Raw genomic sequence first — 21373 nt, forward strand, 5'->3', positions numbered from 1 at the left:
TTACCAAATCCAGATTTCCTGTGTTCTAAATGGGACAACATATCACAACACGGACTACCAGCTATGAGAAGAACAGGGGGGTATTCCAGAAAGCAGGTTATGCTAGCTCTCACGATAAGTTTGAAGCTAAGGAAGTTGATAACCTCAGTTTTCGGTTCCAGAAATGGAGGTATGTTTCAGGGTAGGTCAAGTTGCCATAGCAACTCATGCTCTGAACATAACCTGGTCCGGAGCAGGTTTAGTTGAAGCTTAGTTTGTTTACAGAGAGGTGAAGCAGCATGGCGTGTCCATTTGAAGATGATTTAGTGGATGAAGAAGCTCAGATAATACTTTTGCCACAGTGAGAGGGTGATAAGACCACATATGGATGTTGAAAAAATATATTTTTTTACTTTGATCTAACTTAATTATTTGTTTAAGTTGAGATAAATCTTTTTTTTGTAAGTCAGTTTAAAAATTACACGTAGTTTTCAGACATTTATTTTACTTTCAATTCAAATTAATTCAATTAAGTAGGTGTAACTTTGATGCTGCTGTTAGATCGGCACCGCAAGGGATTCTGGGATATCATTCCCTTTGCCTGTCTGGACGGATTTGGGTTTAAGTGTGGGTTCTTGACCAAATGTGTTTAGTTGTTTAGCTGTTTTACTGTGTTTTACCATGTTTTGCCGAGTTATTTTGCCCTACTGAGCTTAAGTCTCTGCACCATGAGTGAGAGTGAAGGAGAGGATGATGAGTTTATATAGCACCCCTACGGACTACGTATGTAATGATAACGGTAAATTCCCACTTGAGATTTTGCAGTCCGTGCATTTTTTCCCCCGTCTTTTTTATCATTATAAAAATGAGAATATTTCTGTCGGCTCAAACTTAGACATTTGAGAGTTCAAGAAATATAATTAATTAAGATGGAAAAAAGATTAATTGAATTCGAGTAATGTGACATTTAGTTAGATAAATATGTAAATTTGAGTTGTATAAACAATTATTGAGTTTTATATACGTAAGAAATTAGGTTAAATAAATTTAACTCAATTGTTTGTTCCCAATAGAAGTAATTCAGTTGAATTGGCAAAATTGGATACGTTATATATATATATATATATATATATATATATATATATATATATATATATATATATATATATATATATATATATATATATATATATATGCGTCACAAGGAAAATGGAAACAAGATCAGAAACTCGTGCGTTTACTTTGTCTGCTCTTTTTCTCCAAGCAGAAACTCTTTTTGCTGATGATGCAGCCGTGTTACTTTTTTTATGGACGTATAATCTTCGTATGCCGTCATTAAAATCTCAGACTCCGTCTCACTGAAGTAAAGCGTTTTTTTTTTAACCACGCGTTTCCATGGTGACTCTAGAAATCGGCGATCTATTGAGAATGTCTTTATGTACCTGCTGTGCATGTGCATTAACCCAGGGTTACCAAGTGGAGCGTAATTACTCTAACTCATATCCGGTCTTTTGGAACCGACATACCCAGAGTAAACAAGTTTAGGTGGATTTCAGCCAGAGTTCAGGGTTAAAGTCAGGCTAGTTTAAACATGCTTCCTGGAATACCCCCCAGGTAGAAGAGCCAACATGGGGTCACTGTGAGAGTTTGTTATTCTGAGACAAAACACAAAATAACAAACATCCACTTCCATTCATAATTTCTTTTATGACCCCTCATCTGAGTCACAAAAAATAAAACAAATATACATTAACAAATACATTGTGGATATTTTGAAAACGTCTTAGATAAAATGGCTAAATGTCCGATAGTTAACAAAATAAAGAATGTTCAGGGAGTTTCTTTATCTGAGGAGGAGAGAGCAGCATTTCCAGGCTCTGCTTTTAGGAGGATCTGCAGTTCTGCTTTGGTTGTTTTTACTTTACTGAATAGCTTAACTGGTAGCCTATGTCTACTGTATCTACTTCATCACTGTTACAACCGTTACACAAGTCAAGTGCAAAATATAAATAAAAGTATAAATACTAAATGAAACAAATGTATTATTTGACCAATTTTAAAGTTTTCTACATTTCCCTCCTGGAATCCACCTTAAATCCTACTTCCTGTTGGGATCAGGATAACCCAGTTTTTTTGGATCAAAGTTCTCCAAATCCTACTGACAAGTTTAGAACAACACAAACTGAAGGTTTGATCCAGATTAGAACTAGGATTGGAATGGATTCTGTGATCTAATCTGATTTCAGATTCCTTCTTTCCATTTGAACAACCAATTTTCAAGATTTGATCCAATCCGATCACCAAAATCCGATCAGTTTACCTTTGAACAACTGGCCCCAGGAAACAACAATTTCAGAGTTGGATAATGTTACAAATCAGGGGGAAACAACAGATAAATAAATTGTCTCAAATATTGGGAATATCACTCAGGATGTCATAAATTGTTATGGCTTTAGGTGAATCTATTAATTTGATGAATTTTAGGTATAAATTGACCTCATTGTTAAAGCAGATAAATCTGGTTATCAATATCTACTATGATGATCAGACAGTGACCGTCTTCATCTTTTTATTCTTTTCTTTTTTTTAAAATCTTTCCCATTTTTTATTGAACAAAATCTGCGAAGAAAACATAGAAAAAAGAAACAGAATTCAAATATTTGCAGATTGTCGATGAAAATGTTTGCATTCCAAAGATCTTTCATTTTTTCACTTTTTTTTTATTATGTTAGATATCAGTTATATACTTTATAAAGTTGTTCATTCATTTTAATTAAATTAATTAAATTTCTCTTTTGTTTCTTTCAATGTATTAGGAATTTCCAAATTATTGCTTATCTTTGTTATTAACTATAAAGTTTAATGTTTATTTATAATGGTAATTATTCTCTTTAGAAACAGTTTTTTAGGCTCTTTTTGCTTGAATTTGTCTTTTTTTTGTCATTTTTGTTTCTTTGTTTACTTAAGAAATGTATTTCTTAATTACTGTAGTTTAGAAATACAATAAACGAACGTGATCAGGTTTAGTCTCTGATGCATTTTGTACTCAAACCATTTTTGTTTTTTACTGTCAACGGCTGTTTATTTATTTTTTATTTTTTTTTTAAACAAAAAACAACAATATTTTTAATAATGTGTGTACCTCTTTGTTGTTGTTGTTTTTTTATATAAATATACAAACCAAGTTAAGGTGAACAAACGTTATAAATGCACATATAGAAAAACGAAATAAAATGAAATAATAGGCAAAGGCAAAAACAATTCAAAATAACAAAACTTTTGATATATTTTGATAATTACTGTAGTTTTCTTGTTTTTGTTTGGAATGCATTTAAGACACTTATAATAATCAGGAAAATACCAAACAAAGGGAATGTACCGTATTTACCGTTTACATAACTGAATGAAATGTTTGCATAAAATAATAACAACATTAATGACATCAGAAATTCCAGATTTTCCAGATAGAAAAGAACATCACATAAGGAAAAACAGGGAATATTTAAAACTTTGACTGACAGCCAATTCTGAATATCAGTCCAAATGTTTAACCTGGTTGCAGCTGTAAAGAGATGTTCTAATGTTTCAGATGAACAGAATATGTCTGCTTCAGATTCAAATGTGAATCTTTTATGTAATAAATCTCCAGCAGGGTAAACCTCAGATATTATTTTAAAATGCCTTTCTTTCATTTTAGGTGGAAGTGGGTACTTTGTGTTTAAAGACACAGATTTGTTCATTTGGGTGGTTTCTAAGTCACATCTATTGTTTATACTAAAGCTGCAGAATATTTTGTTTAAAGGTTAGAGTTACTCATTTATTGTTGCATTTTTTATCCTTTAGGGGAATATTGTTCATGTTCAGCTCTGGAAATTGTGGTTTGATTGTATTGTAGTGTGTTATGAATGAGATTAAGTAGAGGAAATACTTTACAGACTGAGTTAGAACAGTTACTAGAATCCTTCATCTTGTATTTAATTACAAACTCATAGTATGATAACAGCCTTCCATCAGTAATCAAGTCATGAACACACAACATTATCAGACCAGTCAGACAGAAACAAGGATTTCGTGTTTACAGTTATGAATCTGTTGTTCCACAGAACCAGGAGGAGGGAGAACATCAGACCATCCTAGAATCTCTGGCTCCCCGTCAGCTTCAGGGTCCATTTGAAGATTCTTTTAATAGTTTTTAAGACTGTCCATGGCCTTGGTCCTTCTTTTATATCAGACTTGCTTTTAGCTCATGAACCTCCCAGAGTCCTTAGATCCTCAGGGGGGGGCCTGCTGATGGTCCTGGAGTCAGAAATCCACGGTGAGGCCTCGTTTAGACACTATGGACCTCGTCTGTGGAACAGCCTGAGGATGTGAGGGCCTCATCCACTGTGGAGGTTTTTAAAAAGAAACTAAAGACTCATCTGTTTAACTCAGCTTTTAATTAGCTCTTATATGTGGTATTTTTACTCTTATATTTTATATGCTGTTTTATCACATATTTATTTGTTTAATGTCTTTTAGTCTTTTTATATCTTAACTTATTCTAATTTATATTTTAGACTTTTTTTTCACTTATCTTATTTTGTTTTATTAATATTTCCATATTTTACCTTTTTTTTTTAAAATACATTTTAACTTCATTTTTTTATTACTTCTACATCTTAGACTGTTTGAGTGTTTTTTCCCCCTTGGCCGGGGTCTTAGAGTTCGGGCTCCATGAGATTTTGGCCATGCTTGTCCTCTGGTATCTCTTGGCTGCCGGGCCTGGTGCCCCCATGTTGGGTGCTCTGGACCTGGGGGTTGGGGGTCTCTGGGGCGGGGGGTGCTGGGGATGAGCTGTGCCTGTGCTGCAGATGCTGACCCCCCGACCAACAGGAGGACGGGGCGGACGGCGCCTTCTGGGTTCTCTGTTCTTCAGCTCTGTCATTTCTCTTTATTTGTGCTTGTTTTTGTGTGTTTTATTATAAAGGGCTTATTTAATGATTTTATTTCATGTGTGGGGTTTGGTTTTATTGTATTCTTGTTTTGTTTTTTTTAATGGAGGCACCTTGAGCTGTCAGTTTGACATGAAAGGTGCTTTATAGATAAAATTCATTTGAATTTAAAACAGTTTTGTGAGGAGAGAAGTTATGGTTGAAAAGCATCTTCCCAAATTCTAAGGCTTGCTTGTAAAAGTTTGATAGTTTTATTGGTATTTTTGATGGATTATAATCCCACTTCAGACCCCTGACCCACCGAAGAGTTTGTTTGGGACATGACTCCACACAGAATGAGGCTGGGAAAAACAGCCTTTTAACCATTTCATTCTAAACGCTACAATCTGTGATTCAACATCTAATTTATCATTTTTATAATCTCTGACCAATTGTGATTTTCGTATATAGTGAGTCTTATTTTTCCAAATAAATTTAAAGAGAATAGAATTAGACAACTTGATGTTTTTTGGGGATGTATATAATGAGTGGCAGGGATACACAAGTCTAGAAAAACCTTCTGCTTTGGATAATAGAATGCAGCCAAATATTGATAGGCCACGCCCCCACCATTGATTTAATGTATTGTTTTTAGTCTGGGAGTGATATTTACACTTTCTCTATCATTACTGTTTTTAGTTATTATCAGACCAAGATATTTCACTTCACTTTTTTTAGGTTTAGGGTTATTAAGATTAAGGCCAGATGCTCTTGAAAACCAAAGTATTTTATTGATAACAACAGGTACCATATTTTTATTCTTTAAAAATAAAGCTGTGTCATCAGCAAATTGACTAATTTTAAATTCCCTGTCGAAAATGTTAATACCCTCAAAATCTGGAGAATATTTAAGAAAGATGGCTAGTAATTCCGCTGAAATTATGAACAACAGCGGGCTAATTGGACATCCTTGGCGAACGCCTCTATTAACAGGAAAACTGTTTGAGAAACCTCGGTTGATGGAAATGTTGCTACTTATGTCTTTGTAGAACATTTTAATTATGTTACAAAATTTTGATTCAAAGCCAAAGGTTTTCAAGGCATTAAACAAAAAGGCGTGTTCTAATGAGTCGAAGGCCTTAAAAACATCCAAAAAAAGGATAAGACTTTCCTGAGGAATAATTTGATTGTAATCTAATATATCTAAGATTAAGCGAGTGTGGTGGTGAATATGTCTCCCCTTAATAAATGCTGATTGTGATTCGTCTATGATCTGAGATATTCCTGATTTCAGTCTGTTAGCATAGATATGTGCTAGTATTTTATATTCACAACAAAGAAGTGTGATTGGTCTCCAATTATCAATTAATAACACATATTTGCCTGGTTTGGGTAAAAGGGAAAAAATGCGTCTTTACATTGTAGGTGACAACATCTGTTCATCGATGCATTCATTGAATGATGTCAGTCCAAAAGTGTTTGTAGAACTCAGCTGTAATTCCATCAGGTCCAGGGGCCTCATTTCTAAAGGTTGCATACGCACAAAAGAAGGCGTACGCCACTCTCTACGCAATAGTTGAGATTTATAAAAAGCAAACTTGACGGGAAAATGTGCGGTCCTTCACGCTCTGACCCAGGCGTACGCACAAAAACGGGTGAAATGAGAAACGGCGACACTGTCGGCAGATGGAAGAAACACGTGAAAGTGACAGTGTGTGCCAAATCGTGCTGGCATGTGCTGTGCTACACAATGTGGCACAGCTTAAAAACGTGCTTCTACCCCCTGGCGCTGATTGCTGTGTTGGCCCCGACCCTGAACCCCTTCCCCACGCATTTGAGCCATTTGCTGCTGCTGTGCGCCAGCGTTTGGAAGTGATGCGTCGCTTGTAAAGAAAAAGAGGTGTGGAAAATATTATTTATTTAAGAATTCCCTCATCGTGCAGTTTATTTCAGTCAGTCTTGATTTCGCCCAACTCCTTGGCTACCTCTCTGATTGAACTACTGACTTCCCTCTGCATTTCAAGGACTGCATCGGTGAGGACACGTCCACTGCTGGAGGGTTGAGAGCCGCGTGCCGTGGAGACGCTGGGTCCAGACGGCTGCTCAGCTGCAGCATCGTAACCACTGGCCCCGCTGGAACACCCAGCAACTAAAATAAAATTGTTCTATATTAATAATCTGTAATTGTGTAGCCTGCATACATGTGACTTGACTGCATTCATTTGAATTATTTCTCTTACCTGTGTCACCCTGACCCTGGCGCGTCGGCGTCTCCTCCGTCTCAGTCATGTGACTGAGGCGGAGGAGGACGCCGATAAGGGGGACTTAATAGGGATTCCCCAATAATAGCGGCCAGTTTCTCATCAAGAGGGGTCAGCTCCGGTGTTCCCCCACCCCCCACCCCCCGTGGCAGACACACTCTGGCGATGGAGCGCTAAACCTTTTTTTGCCTCGACTTTGATGTCCGACCATTTCTTTTTTACTTCGGCCACGGTCCGAGGTTGTGAGGCTGCAGCATTTACGGCGTCTGCCACCGTTTGCCGCTCACGTGCCTTTTTGGCATTAGTAATGCCCACACTGTGCCCTCCAAACAACACTTTCTCCTCTTTTCCACCTCGCCAACGATAACTTCTACTCCACTTTGAGTGAAGTTACGTTTTTTTTCATTTCCTCTCGGTGTTTGCCATGGTTTCGCAATCAATGAATATTCATTTGTGGGCGTTTCACGGACTATTTATGGGCAACTATGGGCGTGTCATGAAGCCTCAAAAGCTGCGCTGCATTTAGAATCGGTTGTGATTTATTAAGGGAAAGATGCATAGGATGTGCGTGCGCACGGTTTTATAACTCCGAATATTTCTTTGCGTACGCACGTCCTATGTTTCATCCGTACGCCACTTCTGACGCAAATCCTACGCAAAGTTTTAGAAATGAGGCCCCTGATGACCATCGATGACCGCGTAGCCGTCCTTTAAAAAGGCCTTGAGTCCTCTCTTCCTCGCCTCCTCCACTCTCGGCCAAAGACGCTGAAGAGTCTCTCTGTCTTCTTTGCAAAAGTCTTCTTTGAAGCGAACATTTAGATCTTTTTTGACATTCTCCAGACTTGGTCTGGAACAACTCTCATTCCAAACTGGATGATAATCTGTCTTGGTTGGTTATTTTTTCCTTTCTGTCCCAGCCGATGCACTGTGTCCACTGAGTGTCGTAGTTCCTCAACGTTGACCTTTGACATCACTTTGGAAAGGATCTTGAGGGTTTCATCTCGTGTGATTTCCCCTTCTTTCTCAGGAAGGCCAATAAGTCGCAAAGACCATCTTCTTTTATATCTTGCATGTTCCAGACACATTTCACGGAGAGAAGCATTTTCTTTTTGCAGAGACACCATCTGCAGTTTGAGGCGGTTCACATCTTCCACAACGCTTTTAACAGCAGCTGTATTTGCATCAACAGACTCTTTAACTTGTTTAACTGCATCTGTGATCTCTTGTAGTTGAAACTCATATCCTTTCAGATCTTCCCTTTGAGTGTCAAACTTGGTTGTCAGGGTTTGAATGGCGTTAAAGAGGACACTGTTGGATATTTCCTCCTTGCGTTCTTGTGGAGCATTCTTTTGAATCTTTTTAGGGTTTGGGCTTTTTACCGGTGTGTGGTGTCTGTTGACTCTCGTCTTCCTGTTCCTCCATCCATTCAGCTTCTCCATTGCTGCACGTCTGTCCTGAGGCCACTAGATGCTACTCATGGTCTTTGCTAGTGTTAGCCATTTCTGCACGTCAAAGTTTGAAAATTACAACGACAACAGTGGTAAACAAACCTCTTTCAGGCTGAATGGGTTTGAGAGTTCTTTGCTGGTATTTTAGCTTTGGTTGAACGTCTCACATGGAAAGAGTTGTTATTTCAGGTGAAGCGTCGGAGCCCCAAAAAAGTAACCGCTTATTCCGCCATCTTGGTAACACCGACCGTGTTCATCTGCTATATGACACAATCTTGCTTTGGAAGTTTTTGACAAGTACAGCGACCCCTGCTGACCTGGGACTGCCATGACAGAGAAAAACCTGGCCCCCCCCCCATTGCTGAGACCAAAATGATTTATCTTCATTTGTAGAGTGGGTTTCTTGTAAAAAAAACAAAATAAACATGTTTCCCTTTACAAAATAAAAAAAAGCTTTTTCTCTTTGTTAGATCTCTTAGACCTCTGGCATTTAAAGAAAGTAAAGAAATACCTGTTTTAAGGTGCAACATGTAACAAAAAGGCAAACTTAACAGACCTAAATAAGGCTGAAAGTATTACTGAACAAAAACTTTTAAGCAACAAAACCTTGAATTTACAATAACCATCTTAACTAAATAAATTACTAAAGTCATGGTGTGACTCTCTGACCATTAATGAAAGCATAAGGACCACCAAACATTGTCTTACAACCATTCCTTCTCGCCTGCTCAACTTTGGGCCACACAGCTTTCCTTGCCTCTCTGTCTTCTTTGATGAGGTCTCCTGCAAAGCGGATGTTGAGGTCTCGACAGACTGGATGGTGTTTAGTCATTCGCCACAGCTCGTCTCTGTATCTCCTTCCTGTGAACTGAATGATGATTTGACGAGGGCGGTTGACATCAGTTGGGCCCAGCCGGTGTACCGTGTCCAGAATGTGGTCCACTTTCTCTGTCCAGGGTGGTGCGATCTTTGTGATGAGATCTGCCACAATTCCTCGAGTGTCTTCCCCTTTCTCTTCTTTAACACCATTTAGTCTCAAGTTCCATCTTCTCTTGTATCTTTCCGATTCCAACGTTTTCTTTTCCATCTCTGATGTTCTCTGCTCCAACTCCACATTTTTCTCTTTCAGACGTTTCACTTCTTCTTCCAACTTTTTATTTCTGTCTTTACATTCTTTGATTTCAGCAGAGTTAAACTCCACGGCTTTGGCGATAGCGGATATAGTCAGAGTGTTTTGCTGCAGCTCCGACTTAAAGTCCATCATCATGCCTTTGAGGCTTTCAATTGCAGCCAAGATTGCGGCGTTTGAGGCTTCTCCTGGTCTGAGAGAGCAGCTTTCATCTGGTCTTAGCCTTTTTGTGGCACAGCTGGCTTCAAAGGTGATGCCACGCTGTTTTTTGTCCCCTTTGCATTTGTTTCCATGTCCTCAGGTGTGCAGTAGTCATGTGGAAAAAGCATTTTAGCTCTGGCATTAGCTGTAGCTTTAGCATTGGGTTTAGCCATGCTCGTATAGTCATAAGGCCATCTCCAGCTGGTTCATAAAGTTTCTTTATTTTATCTTGACATCCAGCGGAGAGTCGGTTTTATGAATAGTCCGTCTTAAAGTAACATTTTCAAGGTTATGTTGCGCAGGACGCTTACCGGACGTTTGCTTTCATCGCCGTCTTGCCGGGCAAACATTTGAAATTCTGTCCAAAGAAATCCATTTAAAATAATAAATACAGTCTATCAATGCAATGAACTATGACTGTTCTGTCTGTGACATAAATATAGAAACACTTGATCATCTGTTCTTTGTGTTTATATATGTTTACAGTTTTTGGGAGGATTTTATTTCTTGGTGATCCTCAAAGTTTGTATTCAATCACAAAAACACATCATATTATTTGGAGAGTTTCTGGTTATAATGTATGTGATGTGACATTCAATACTTTATTAATATCTGGGACATTTTTCATTCATAAGAGCAGATTTTAAAAATCAAACCATTATTCAATACATTTGAGATCAGTTTAGATTTTAAATCTCTGAAATGAATAAAAACATAAAATGCAATAAAACTGTGTATTTTCATTGAAGATTACATGTTGTATGAAAATCCCTAGTATTGTAACTACAATCTTAATGTTATATTTTTATTTTTTATTATTGTATTTTATACTTTTTTATTTATTTGTGCTGTAGCTATGTGTCTATGTTTGTTTGAAGTTCAATAAAAATAAAAATAAAGTTCTGTATCCGGCTGTTCTTTCATAATAAAAGCATCAGCGAAAGTTGACAACTTTAATTCAAATGAATTAGCTTTTGTTAAATAAGTTTCTACCAGATTAGCTTAAACTTTATTTGTTGGATAAAAAAGTTAATAATTGCATAAATAAAGGTTTGTGACTAAATAACACTGTAAATAAAGAGGATTATAGTGATGTAATGCAGAAGATATTGATGTACACAGGTTAAATAATGCAATAGTTCAGCAAACCAAGAACATAAATAAATGTAACAACATATAGAGAAGGAGTTATGTACAGTTAACACAAGGATGTGGCAACATTACAGTCAGTGAAGAATAATTCACACATGGAAACTCTAGGATTAGTTAAAGAAAACATGACAGTAATAATATGCCATCATAATTGTAATGTATTATTCTGTAACCGTGTTGTTTGGAGTCACAGAGTTGCTGGAGCCTATCCCACACACTGCTGGTTGAAGGCGGCTCAGCTGTCCATCACAGAACCAAAACCTCACAGTCACATCCCAAAAACCAATCAGCCTGTGAAGCTGAAGAAGCCCACACCTGTAGGAGACCATGCAAACATGCGGATGGATCAGTGTGGCGCCCCCTAGAGGGAGCAGCTGGAAGACAGTGGAGCTTCAGCGCTCAGTAGAACCAGTGGAGTCTAGAACCAAAGCAGAACCTGAGATCAAATTACTGCTTTTTAGAAAAAGCTGTAATTTTTTAATGCGTCATTTTTTTGACATTCTCTGGGTTAATGTAGAGAGACTGGCATTGATGTATTAATTTTGAAATTCCTTCTGATTTGGAAACAAGTTTCCTCCAAAAATGGTTAAATCTCTGATTAACCATTGATTTAATGAATTCTCCAGTTGGTCATTTTTTCCATCTTGTTTTTTCTTTCTCTTTCTTTTTCGTCTTTAATTAATTAAATTCCTAAATATTTCACTTCATGTTTACTGGGATTGAAAACATTTCTTTTTTCAGACAATCTAGGAAAAAACTGAAGAACGCAGATTTTTATCTTCCCCTTTGTGCTTTTACTTTGAAAACTTCCTGTTTGATCCCAGCTTGTGACGTCACATCGACGCAGCCTTCGGAGTCCGCCTGCGTGGCTCATTGAACCGATGCGGTAACGGCTTTCATCTGCAGCGGCGGGAATGTCGCGGCTCCTCGCGGGGTTCCTCGCGCCGCTGCTGTTCTGTCTGGGGACTTCCGGGAAAACCGTGGCGGGAACTTTCCGGAGCGAAGCGGCGTGGCGGGAAAACGGCCAGTTCATCACGGCGTTCGTGTTCCGGGGTGAGTGATGCTGCTTGTAGCGGAGCCCCGGAGCATGCGCAGATCGGCTCTTCCGCTGCTCAGAGGGTTTTAACCCAAAATGTAAACATTAGAAATGATTCTATTGATAAATACAAATAAAACATTTGATGAGAAACTAAAACGATGTCCGCCTGGTGACCACATGGGGGACTCCGCCTCCAAAACAGGGACACCTTTGCTGGACGGTTCTAGGCATTGTGGGTATTGTAGTCATAATCTGAAGGGGGCCTGTTCCAGTAGTAGACCTTCGAGCTGGACGAGGGTTCTGATCGAGGGTCCTGCAGGTCCTGCAGGCCTGGTTCTGGTCTAGACTTTATACCTTCTCGGACCTTCTGGTCTCCTAGGAGACGGCGGTCTGTTGGTGTGCCGGCTGGATGACCCCGCCCTGGCGGCACAGAGGCAGGCCCGGCTGCTCCTGTTCCAGGACCCGGGTTTGGACCTGCACAGCCTGAGCTGCACCGACAAGCTCAGAAAAGCCCAGATGACAGGTGAGTCTGAGTGCCGGTCCGGACCGCCGGGTCCAAACGACTTCATCTTAGTTTCTGTCCACAGTCTCTCTCAGCCGAGCGGAACACAACCAGAGCATCCCCCGTCAGGCCCCGCCCACATCCTGGACGCTCCTGTATGCTGACAGACACACCTGTCAGGTGGGCTGGACAACACCTGAACCGAGTCCTGCTGCTCCGGACCTGAGCCAGCTTTGTGTCTCTGATGTCCCACCAGGAGGACCCTGATGGTTCTGGGGACCCTGACCTCACCTTCACCGTCCTGCTCCTGAACCCGGACTCTGCAGGGAACCCTCTGGACCACTTCAGCGCCGAGGAGTCGGGTCAGAACCTCTCTCTGCTTTAGTCCCAGCAGCAGGAGGCGCTCCTTCACCTGGCCGTGTCTCCTCCCCCTCCCCGTGTCTCCTCCCCCTCCCCGTGTCTCCTCCCCTTCCCCATGTCTCCGCCCCCTCTCCGTGTCTCCTACCCCTCCCCGTGTCTCCTACCCCTCCCCGTGTCTCCTACCCCTCCCCGTGTCTCCGCCCCCTCCCCGTGTCTCCTCCCCTGTCCGTGTCTCCTCCCCCTCCCCGTGTCTCCGCCCCCTCCCCGTGTCTCATCCCCCTCTCCGTGTCTCCGCCCCCTCTCCGTGTCTCCGCCCCCTCCCCATGTCTCCGCCCCCTCACCGTGTCTCCTCGCCCTCCCCGTGTCTCCTCCCCCTCCCCGTGTCTCCGCCCTCTCTCCGTGTCTCCGCCCCCTCCCCATGTCTCCGCCCCCTCACCGTGTCTCCTCGCCCTCCCCGTGTCTCCTCCCCCTCCCCGTGTCTCCTCCCCCTCCCCGTGTCTCCTCCTTCTCCCCGTGTCTCCTCCCCCTCCCCGTGTCTCCTCCCTCTCCCCGTGTCTCCTCCCCCTCCCCGTGTCTCCTCCCCCTCCCCGTGTCTCCGCCCCCTCCCCGTGTCTCCGCCCCCTCTCCGTGTCTCCGCCCCCTCCCCATGTCTCCGCCCCCTCACCGTGTCTCCTCGCCCTCCCCGTGTCTCCTCCCTCTCCCCGTGTCTCCTCCCCCTCCCCGTGTCTCCTCCCTCTCCCCGTGTCTCCTCCCCCTCCCCGTGTCTCCTCCCCGTGTCTCCGCCCCCTCCCCGTGTCTCATCCCTCTCCCCGTGTCTCCTCCCTCTCCCCGTGTCTCCTCCCCCTCCCCGTGTCTCCTCCCTCTCCCCGTGTCTCTTCCCTCTCCCCGTGTCTCCGCCCCCTCAGGTCTTCACTCCTTCTTCTCCTTCCTGCTGCTGGCCTACTTCCTGTCCTGCTGCATCTACACAGGGCCCCTGCAGCGGGCTCTGAGGAAGAGGGGCCCCATGCACACCGCCCTCAAGCTGCTGACCGCCGCACTGGCCCTACAGGGAGGCTCCGCCCTCTGGAAGTACATCCACCTGTGCAGGTAAGAAGCTGAGCCCCTTAGAGGGGGAGGAGTCAAAGCTTCCATTGGATTCCACCATGAAACCTGAGAACGTTCCTCCAGGATCTGAGGTTTCATGTTAGAACCGTTGCAGAACCTCACAGTAAGTCTGGTTCCTCTGGTTCTGTTCAGGTTCTCTACAGACGGGTCGGGTTTCCCTCTGATGGGCCACCTGGCTGACTGTAGGTGAAGGTCCAGAACTATGATGTCACATTCATGAACGGATTTACCTGTGAGGGTCAACAGGTGACTCAGGTGTGTAGCGTCTCCTCTGCAGTCTGGGACATGCTGTCTCAGGGGGCCGTCCTCTTCCTCCTGCTCAGTCTTTGTGGGGGCTGGACTCTGACCCGGGTCAGGAAGGCCCAGTCCAGACCGCTGCAGTGGGAGTGGTCTCCAGCTTCTGCGGCTTTCTCTGTGGGTGGAGTCATTGCCCAGGTGAGCAGGAGTTCTGACCTTTGACCCGACCTGGGAGCTGCAGGACGTTGAGACGAGGTTCCTCTCTGTTCTGAAGGGAGTTCTGCTGCTGTGGGAGCAGCTCTCGGAGGCGGAGCCGGAGCACCACGGTAGCCACGCCCAGCAGAGCTGGGCGTCTGTCCTGCTGGTGGTGCTGAGGGTGGGGCTGGCCGTCCTGCTGGCGTCCGTCCTGTTCTGGATCATCTCCACAGAGAGGAGCGCGCTGAAGAGGGACTTCTACCTGAGCTTCTCCAGGGTAACCCCCCCCCACACTCCCCTGAGGGCGGAGCTAACCCCGCCTGCATGTGTGGCGAGCAGCTTCTGACCGCATCCCCTCTGACACATGGCCCCTCCCTCACAGAAAACTGACCTGCAGCAGCGTTCAACATCAGAGTGTGGGAACATTGGATGATGTCATCACTTCCCTCTAAGCTCCGCCCCTCACACACCTGTCTGTGTTGCATGTGTCGTCATGGAAACCACCACAGGCCTGCTTCCTGTGGTTCCTCTGCCAGCCCGTCCTGGTCTTCCTGTCGGGGGTCTTCAACCGCCACCAGAGGCAGAAGGTCAGACCCCCCCAGCAGCTGTGGCTCCTCCTCCCCCTCTGATTGTGAGCTTTCAGCCCCTCCCTTCACCTGTCTGTGCAGGTGGTGACTGTGGGCGTGGTCCTCTGTCGCTCCATCTCCATGGTGATCCTCTACCAGCTCTTCCTGTCCCGCTCTCTGTACTGGGAGGTGTCCTCGCTGTCCTCCGTGTCTCTGCCCCTCACCATGTCCACAGCCAGCAGCAGGGGGCGCCAGTGACGGGGGTGGAGTCACCAGACCATGGACACGCCCCCATCCATGTGAGAGGACGTCTGCAGGTCAGACGGATCTGCAGACCGTGTGGGGGGGTCATTTCTCCACGCATGTCTCTGAACACGCAGACAGGAAATGTCTCATTTCAGGAACCCTTCAAAATAAAAGAAGTGGAAAAATGAGGTCATGTTCAGACTCTTATTGTGAAAGCGTCTTTTCCTCTTTGATCTTCAGATCTTTATGGTTGAAGCTGCAGACTGACGTGTCTGAGCCTCACCTGGAGGTCAGACGACCTTCACCTGGAGGTCAGACGACCTTCACCTGAACGACGACCTTAAGGTTCTTGAAAGATCCTTTACTCCATCCTGGGGAGGATCTTCTGAGGAGCATCACAGCAGACGTGTCTTCAGACCGGTTCTTGGGTTCAGACTGCTTCGGTGTCAGAACCTCATCAGGCTGAAGGAACATTTGGACCAGAACATGTCAGACCTTCTGCCTCTGCTGAGTCTGCAGAACAGGCTCCGCCCACTTCAGAGGAGTGCTGGGTCCCAACTGAACCCTGACTTCCATCAGAACCTGCCTGACCCTCCATCAGAACCAGTCAGAACAGTTCCATCAGAACAGAACGTATTCTGTTGATTCTCAGGATCAGAACTCTGCAGGAAACCCTCTGGACCATGAGTGCAGCGTCCGACCCTCCCTGAAGAGAGTTTGAGTGCACTGATGTCCAGGTGATGATGACAGGCTGACCTGAGGGAACCTGTGGAACAGTCCGGTTCAGTCTCCAACCCGGTTCTGGTTCTGGTTCTGTTGCCTCCTGTAAACTGATGAAGGGATTTGAAGGTTCCAGACTGAAAAGTCGTGTTTCTGATGTTCCTCACTGAAGCAGAACCTTCTGTCAATCAGCAGCTGTAATGTTCTGCATGAAACATTCTGGAAGAAATCCCATCAGAAAACAGAAAAACCTTCAGGAACCGTCTCTACTCACCGTAACTTTGATTAACCTTTGAACTCTCAGAAACATTTATGTTTTCTAACATCCCTGGAAGATTTCTGTCTTTAAAAATGAATTGGAAGCAGATCTGACTCTGGATCAGAAATTCTGAACCAAAAATATCTGCTAATCGTCTGCAAAGAATCTATTCCACTGATCAATACGCTGAGATAGAAGACGATGATTGAGACCAACTGTCTGAGGAGTCAGTGACCTGCTGGAATGATGACATCACTGTTAGAAAAGGTTTGGATAGAATGACGTTTAGAAATCACTCATTTGAATAGATCATATTTAAATAGATCATATTTAGCCAACAAAAAATAACATAAAATCTATCATAAAATTGGCTTTAATCTAATTATAATATTTGGTAAGTTTCATTTTCATAAAGAATTAGAATTATATTTACGTCCCATTTCTAATAGTTTAAACAAAACAGACCTACGTATTTATGAAACTGTCTCTGAACATTTTCTACGTATAGAAATGTGTTATATGTCTTTTGAGACAGAAATGCCCCCCCCCCCCCCGATATTGTCACTATGACTGTTGTTCTTGTCGTGATCTGGTTCTAAATGTTTTGAACAATAAAGTATTAAAAAACTCACTTAAAGTGTGGAGTTCAAATGTTTCTGTTCATGAAATCATATCTAGATGTTTCTGTTTATCTACTTTTATTTATTCCTGCTTTTCTTTATCTGCTTAAATTGTTGAAATCTCCCAGCAACGCCATGAACGCATCTTCCTTCTATAGTTTAATGATGCATTCAGGGTCAAGTGTAATAATTAAATAAACTTTCTTTCTTTGTGATCTTTTCCTAAAGTTTGAATTCTAACTGAATTTTCCTAAATTATTGAAGCTTTGACAGATTTTCTCAAAACTTTCGTTTCTTTTCTAAACAGAACCCAGGTTTCCCGCAGACCGTGAACGCAGCACACGTGACGTTCTGTCATGCTGTTGGTCGGTCAGGTTAGGCCCCGCCTCCACGTGAGCGTTGTTGTGTTCACGGACGGAGAACAGGACAGCAGGAAAATGATCAACTGGAAGGTAAACGGCGGTTCTGTTCGGGTCAGAACCGAACCTCTAGTGTTCTGGTTCTTCTGTTTCATACCGAACTTTAGCTGCTCGCTGTCGGCTGACACGGTGACGTCACGCAGGAACAGTTAGTTGGTCTTTAAACGGACTAAGTTCTGACTCAGACCCAAACAAACCTGAAGGCTGGTTCTGGTTCTAGTAGAACCTCATAAGCAGCAGATTTAAACAGCTTTACGTTGGAGCCTAAATACCCCCCCACACACACTCCCCCCTCCCCCAGCAGACAGCTGGCACACATGGTGGGGGGGTGAGGGGGTCCTGACCTTCCAGATCTTTCCTTGCGGGTTCTCCGGTTCTGTGTGCAGGTTCTGGACAACGTCCCGCTCCTGCTCTACATCCTGGCCCTGAAGACCTTCCTGCTGTGTCTGGGGTTCGCCGGGGTGAAGATCTACCAGAGCAGGAGGGCGGAGGAGGCGCTGAGGAGGCAGCGGGCGGAGGAGCGCCGGCTGCAGGAGGCGCCGGGCCGCCTGAAGGAGGACTGAGGCTCCCGCAGGAGTCAGGGAGGAGGAGCAGAACCTCCTGACAGAACGTCTGGGTTCCCACAGCCAGGAGAACGTCCTGCTGGACGGAGAACACACTCAGCCCCACCGCTGGGTTCTGACGGAGAACGTTCCTGACGGATCAGGACGGGCCGTTGTAGAGGTGGAACATCTGTGTCAATAAATGGTTCTGGACCGGTTCTCTGTGTCATGATTGATCTCCAAGCACCAACACGGAACACGGATCCTGTCCCGGTGCAGCTCCAGTTCTGTGAGAACCTCAGTTCATCTGCAGAACCTTTCAGAGGTTAGAACCTGGAACACCTGAGCAAACATCTGCAGAACACCAGAACATCTGCAGAACCTTCTGAACAGGTGAACCTGCAGCAGTTCTGCAGAACTCCAGGTCTGGACCAGGATCCAACAGCAGCTTCAGGTTCCTGGACAGATGTGGTTCTAGCCTCCGCTCACATGGGGGCGCTGTGGTTCTGAAGGACTCTGCTCTGGATGGAGGTTGGAAGAGTTTCCTGCTTGGCTCAAAGGTACAGAGGAACGTTCTTTGTTCTGGTTTCATGTTTGAGGAAACGTTCCTGCTGGAAGGAACACGTTAGCATGTTAGCATGTTAGCATGTTAGCATGTTAGCCGTTTGAAAAAACTTTATCACCACGTGCACACTCCTACAGGCCTCACCACGTGCACACTCCTACAGGCCTTACCACGTGCACACTCCTGTAGGCCTCACCACGTGCACACTCCTACAGGCCTCACCACGTGCACACTCCTGTAGGCCTCACCACGTGCACACTCCTGTAGGCCTCACCACATGCACACTCCTTTAGGCCTCACCACATGCACACTCCTACAGGCCTCACCACGTGCACACTCCTACAGGCCTCACCACGTGCACAATACTGTAGGCCTCACCACGTGCACACTCCTACAGGCCTCACCACGTGCACACTCCTACAGGCCTTACCACGTGCACACTCCTACAGGCCTCACCACGTGCACACTCCTACAGGCCTCACCACGTGCACACTCCTACAGGCCTTACCACGTGCACACTCCTACAGGCCTCACCACGTGCACACTCCTACAGGCCTCACCACGTGCACACTCCTTTAGGCCTCACCACATGCACACTCCTACAGGCCTCACCACGTGCACACTCCTACAGGCCTCACCACGTGCACACTCCTACAGGCCTCACCACGGGCACACTCCTACAGGCCTTACCACGTGCACACTCCTTTAGGCCTCACCACGTGCACACTCCTGTAGGCCTCACCACGTGCACACTTCTACAGGCCTCACCACGTGCACACTCCTACAGGCCTCACCACATGCACACTCCTACAGGCCTCACCACGTGCACACTCCTACAGGCCTCACCACGGGCACACTCCTACAGGCCTTACCACGTGCACACTCCTTTAGGCCTCACCACGTGCACACTCCTGTAGGCCTCACCACGTGCACACTTCTACAGGCCTCACCACGTGCACACTCCTACAGGCCTCACCACATGCACACTCCTACAGGCCTCACCACGTGCACACTCCTACAGGCCTCACCACGTGCACACTCCTACAGGCCTCACCACATGCACACTCCTACAGGCCTCACCACGTGCACACTCCTACAGGCCTCACCACGTGCACACTCCTACAGGCCTCACCACATGCACACTCCTACAGGCCTCACCACGTGCACACTCCTACAGGCCTCACCACGTGCACACTCCTGTAGGCCTCACCACGTGCACACTCCTACAGGCCTCACCACGTGCACACTCCTACAGGCCTCACCACGTGCACACTTCTACAGGCCTCACCACGTGCACACTCCTACAGGCCTCACCACATGCACACTCCTACAGGCCTCACCACGTGCACACTCCTACAGGCCTCACCACGTGCACACTCCTACAGGCCTCACCACGTGCACACTCCTACAGGCCTCACCACGTGCACACTTCTACAGGCCTCACCACGTGCACACTCCTACAGGCCTCACCACATGCACACTCCTACAGGCCTTACCACGTGCACACTCCTACAGGCCTCACCACGTGCACACTCCTACAGGCCTCACCACGTGCACACTCCTTTAGGCCTCACCACATGCACACTCCTACAGGCCTCACCACGTGCACACTCCTACAGGCCTCACCACGTGCACACTCCTACAGGCCTCACCACGGGCACACTCCTACAGGCCTTACCACGTGCACACTCCTTTAGGCCTCACCACGTGCACACTCCTGTAGGCCTCACCACGTGCACACTTCTACAGGCCTCACCACGTGCACACTCCTACAGGCCTCACCACATGCACACTCCTACAGGCCTCACCACGTGCACACTCCTACAGGCCTCACCACGTGCACACTCCTACAGGCCTCACCACATGCACACTCCTACAGGCCTCACCACGTGCACACTCCTACAGGCCTCACCACGTGCACACTCCTACAGGCCTCACCACGTGCACACTCCTACAGGCCTCACCACGTGCACACTCCTACAGGCCTCACCACGTGCACACTCCTGTAGGCCTCACCACGTGCACACTCCTACAGGCCTCACCACGTGCACACTCCTACAGGCCTCACCACGTGCACACTCCTACAGGCCTCACCACGTGCACACTCCTACAGGCCTCACCACATGCACACTCCTACAGGCCTCACCACGTGCACACTCCTACAGGCCTCACCACGTGCACACTCCTACAGGCCTCACCACGTGCACACTCCTACAGGCCTCACCACGTGCACACTTCTACAGGCCTCACCACGTGCACACTCCTACAGGCCTCACCACATGCACACTCCTACAGGCCTCACCACGTGCACACTCCTACAGGCCTCACCACGTGCACACTCCTACAGGCCTCACCACGTGCACACTCCTACAGGCCTCACCACATGCACACTCCTACAGGCCTCACCACGTGCACACTCCTACAGGCCTCACCACGTGCACACTCCTACAGGCCTCACCACGTGCACACTCCTACAGGCCTCACCACGTGCACACTCCTGTAGGCCTCACCACGTGCACACTCCTACAGGCCTCACCACGTGCACACTCCTACAGGCCTCACCACGTGCACACTCCTACAGGCCTCACCACGTGCACACTCCTACAGGCCTCACCACGTGCACACTCCTACAGGCCTCACCACGTGCACACTCCTACAGGCCTCACCACGTGCACACTCCTGTAGGCCTCACCACGTGCACACTCCTACAGGCCACACCACGTGCACACTCCTACAGGCCTCACCACGTGCACACTCCTACAGGCCTCACCACGTGCACACTCCTACAGGCCTCACCACGTGCACACTCCTACAGGCCTTACCACGTGCACACTCCTGTAGGCCTCACCACGTGCACACTCCTACAGGCCTCACCACGTGCACACTCCTGTAGGCCTCACCACGTGCACACTCCTTTAG

General features: G+C 45.9%; 2 protein-coding genes across 6 annotated transcripts; both read left to right on the top strand.

The window, feature by feature from the left end:
* Positions 1-11921: 11921 nt before the first annotated feature.
* Positions 11922-15517, top strand: gpr180 (G protein-coupled receptor 180). 5 transcript variants are annotated; one of them, XR_002288883.2, is made up of 10 exons: positions 11922-12133; positions 12499-12642; positions 12707-12801; positions 12878-12983; positions 13887-14067; positions 14218-14271; positions 14349-14520; positions 14597-14794; positions 14900-15104; positions 15186-15517. XR_002288883.2 is itself a non-coding variant. In XM_020700246.2 (10 exons), exons 1-10 carry the CDS (start codon positions 11995-11997, stop codon positions 15339-15341), a joined length of 1260 nt encoding a protein of 419 aa, XP_020555905.1. In that variant the 5' UTR covers positions 11923-11994; the 3' UTR covers positions 15342-15517. The 5 variants fall into 5 exon arrangements, 4 of the variants coding, with proteins under 4 accessions (XP_020555905.1, XP_020555904.1, XP_004084862.1 ...); XM_020700246.2 differs by having other exon boundaries at positions 11923-12133; positions 13950-14067; positions 15027-15104; XM_020700245.2 differs by having other exon boundaries at positions 11924-12133; positions 15027-15104.
* Positions 15518-17256: 1739 nt separating this feature from the next.
* On the top strand, positions 17257-18107 carry LOC101173033 (small integral membrane protein 11A). The gene is made up of 2 exons (XM_011493151.2): positions 17257-17380; positions 17734-18107. Exons 1-2 carry the CDS (start codon positions 17285-17287, stop codon positions 17908-17910), a joined length of 273 nt encoding a protein of 90 aa, XP_011491453.1. The 5' UTR covers positions 17257-17284; the 3' UTR covers positions 17911-18107.
* The last annotated feature ends 3266 nt before the right edge of the window (positions 18108-21373 follow it).

Source organism: Oryzias latipes, chromosome 2 (genome assembly GCF_002234675.1).
Source record: "Oryzias latipes chromosome 2, ASM223467v1".
NCBI classification, from domain to species: domain Eukaryota; kingdom Metazoa; phylum Chordata; class Actinopteri; order Beloniformes; family Adrianichthyidae; genus Oryzias; species Oryzias latipes.

Bases quoted from the DNA above. Each gene is read 5' to 3' on its own strand.
- LOC101173033 (XM_011493151.2), top strand. From the start codon at position 17,285: ATGCTGTTGGTCGGTCAGGTTAGGCCCCGCCTCCACGTGAGCGTTGTT. The intron at 17,381-17,733 runs GTAAACGGCGGT...TTCTGTGTGCAG, and splicing joins GGAAAATGATCAACTGGAAG to GTTCTGGACAACGTCCCGCT.
- gpr180 (XM_020700245.2), top strand. From the start codon at position 11,995: ATGTCGCGGCTCCTCGCGGGGTTCCTCGCGCCGCTGCTGTTCTGTCTG. The intron at 12,984-13,886 runs GTCAGAACCTCT...CCGCCCCCTCAG, and splicing joins CTTCAGCGCCGAGGAGTCGG to GTCTTCACTCCTTCTTCTCC. The intron at 14,272-14,348 runs GTGAAGGTCCAG...TCAGGTGTGTAG, and splicing joins GGCCACCTGGCTGACTGTAG to CGTCTCCTCTGCAGTCTGGG.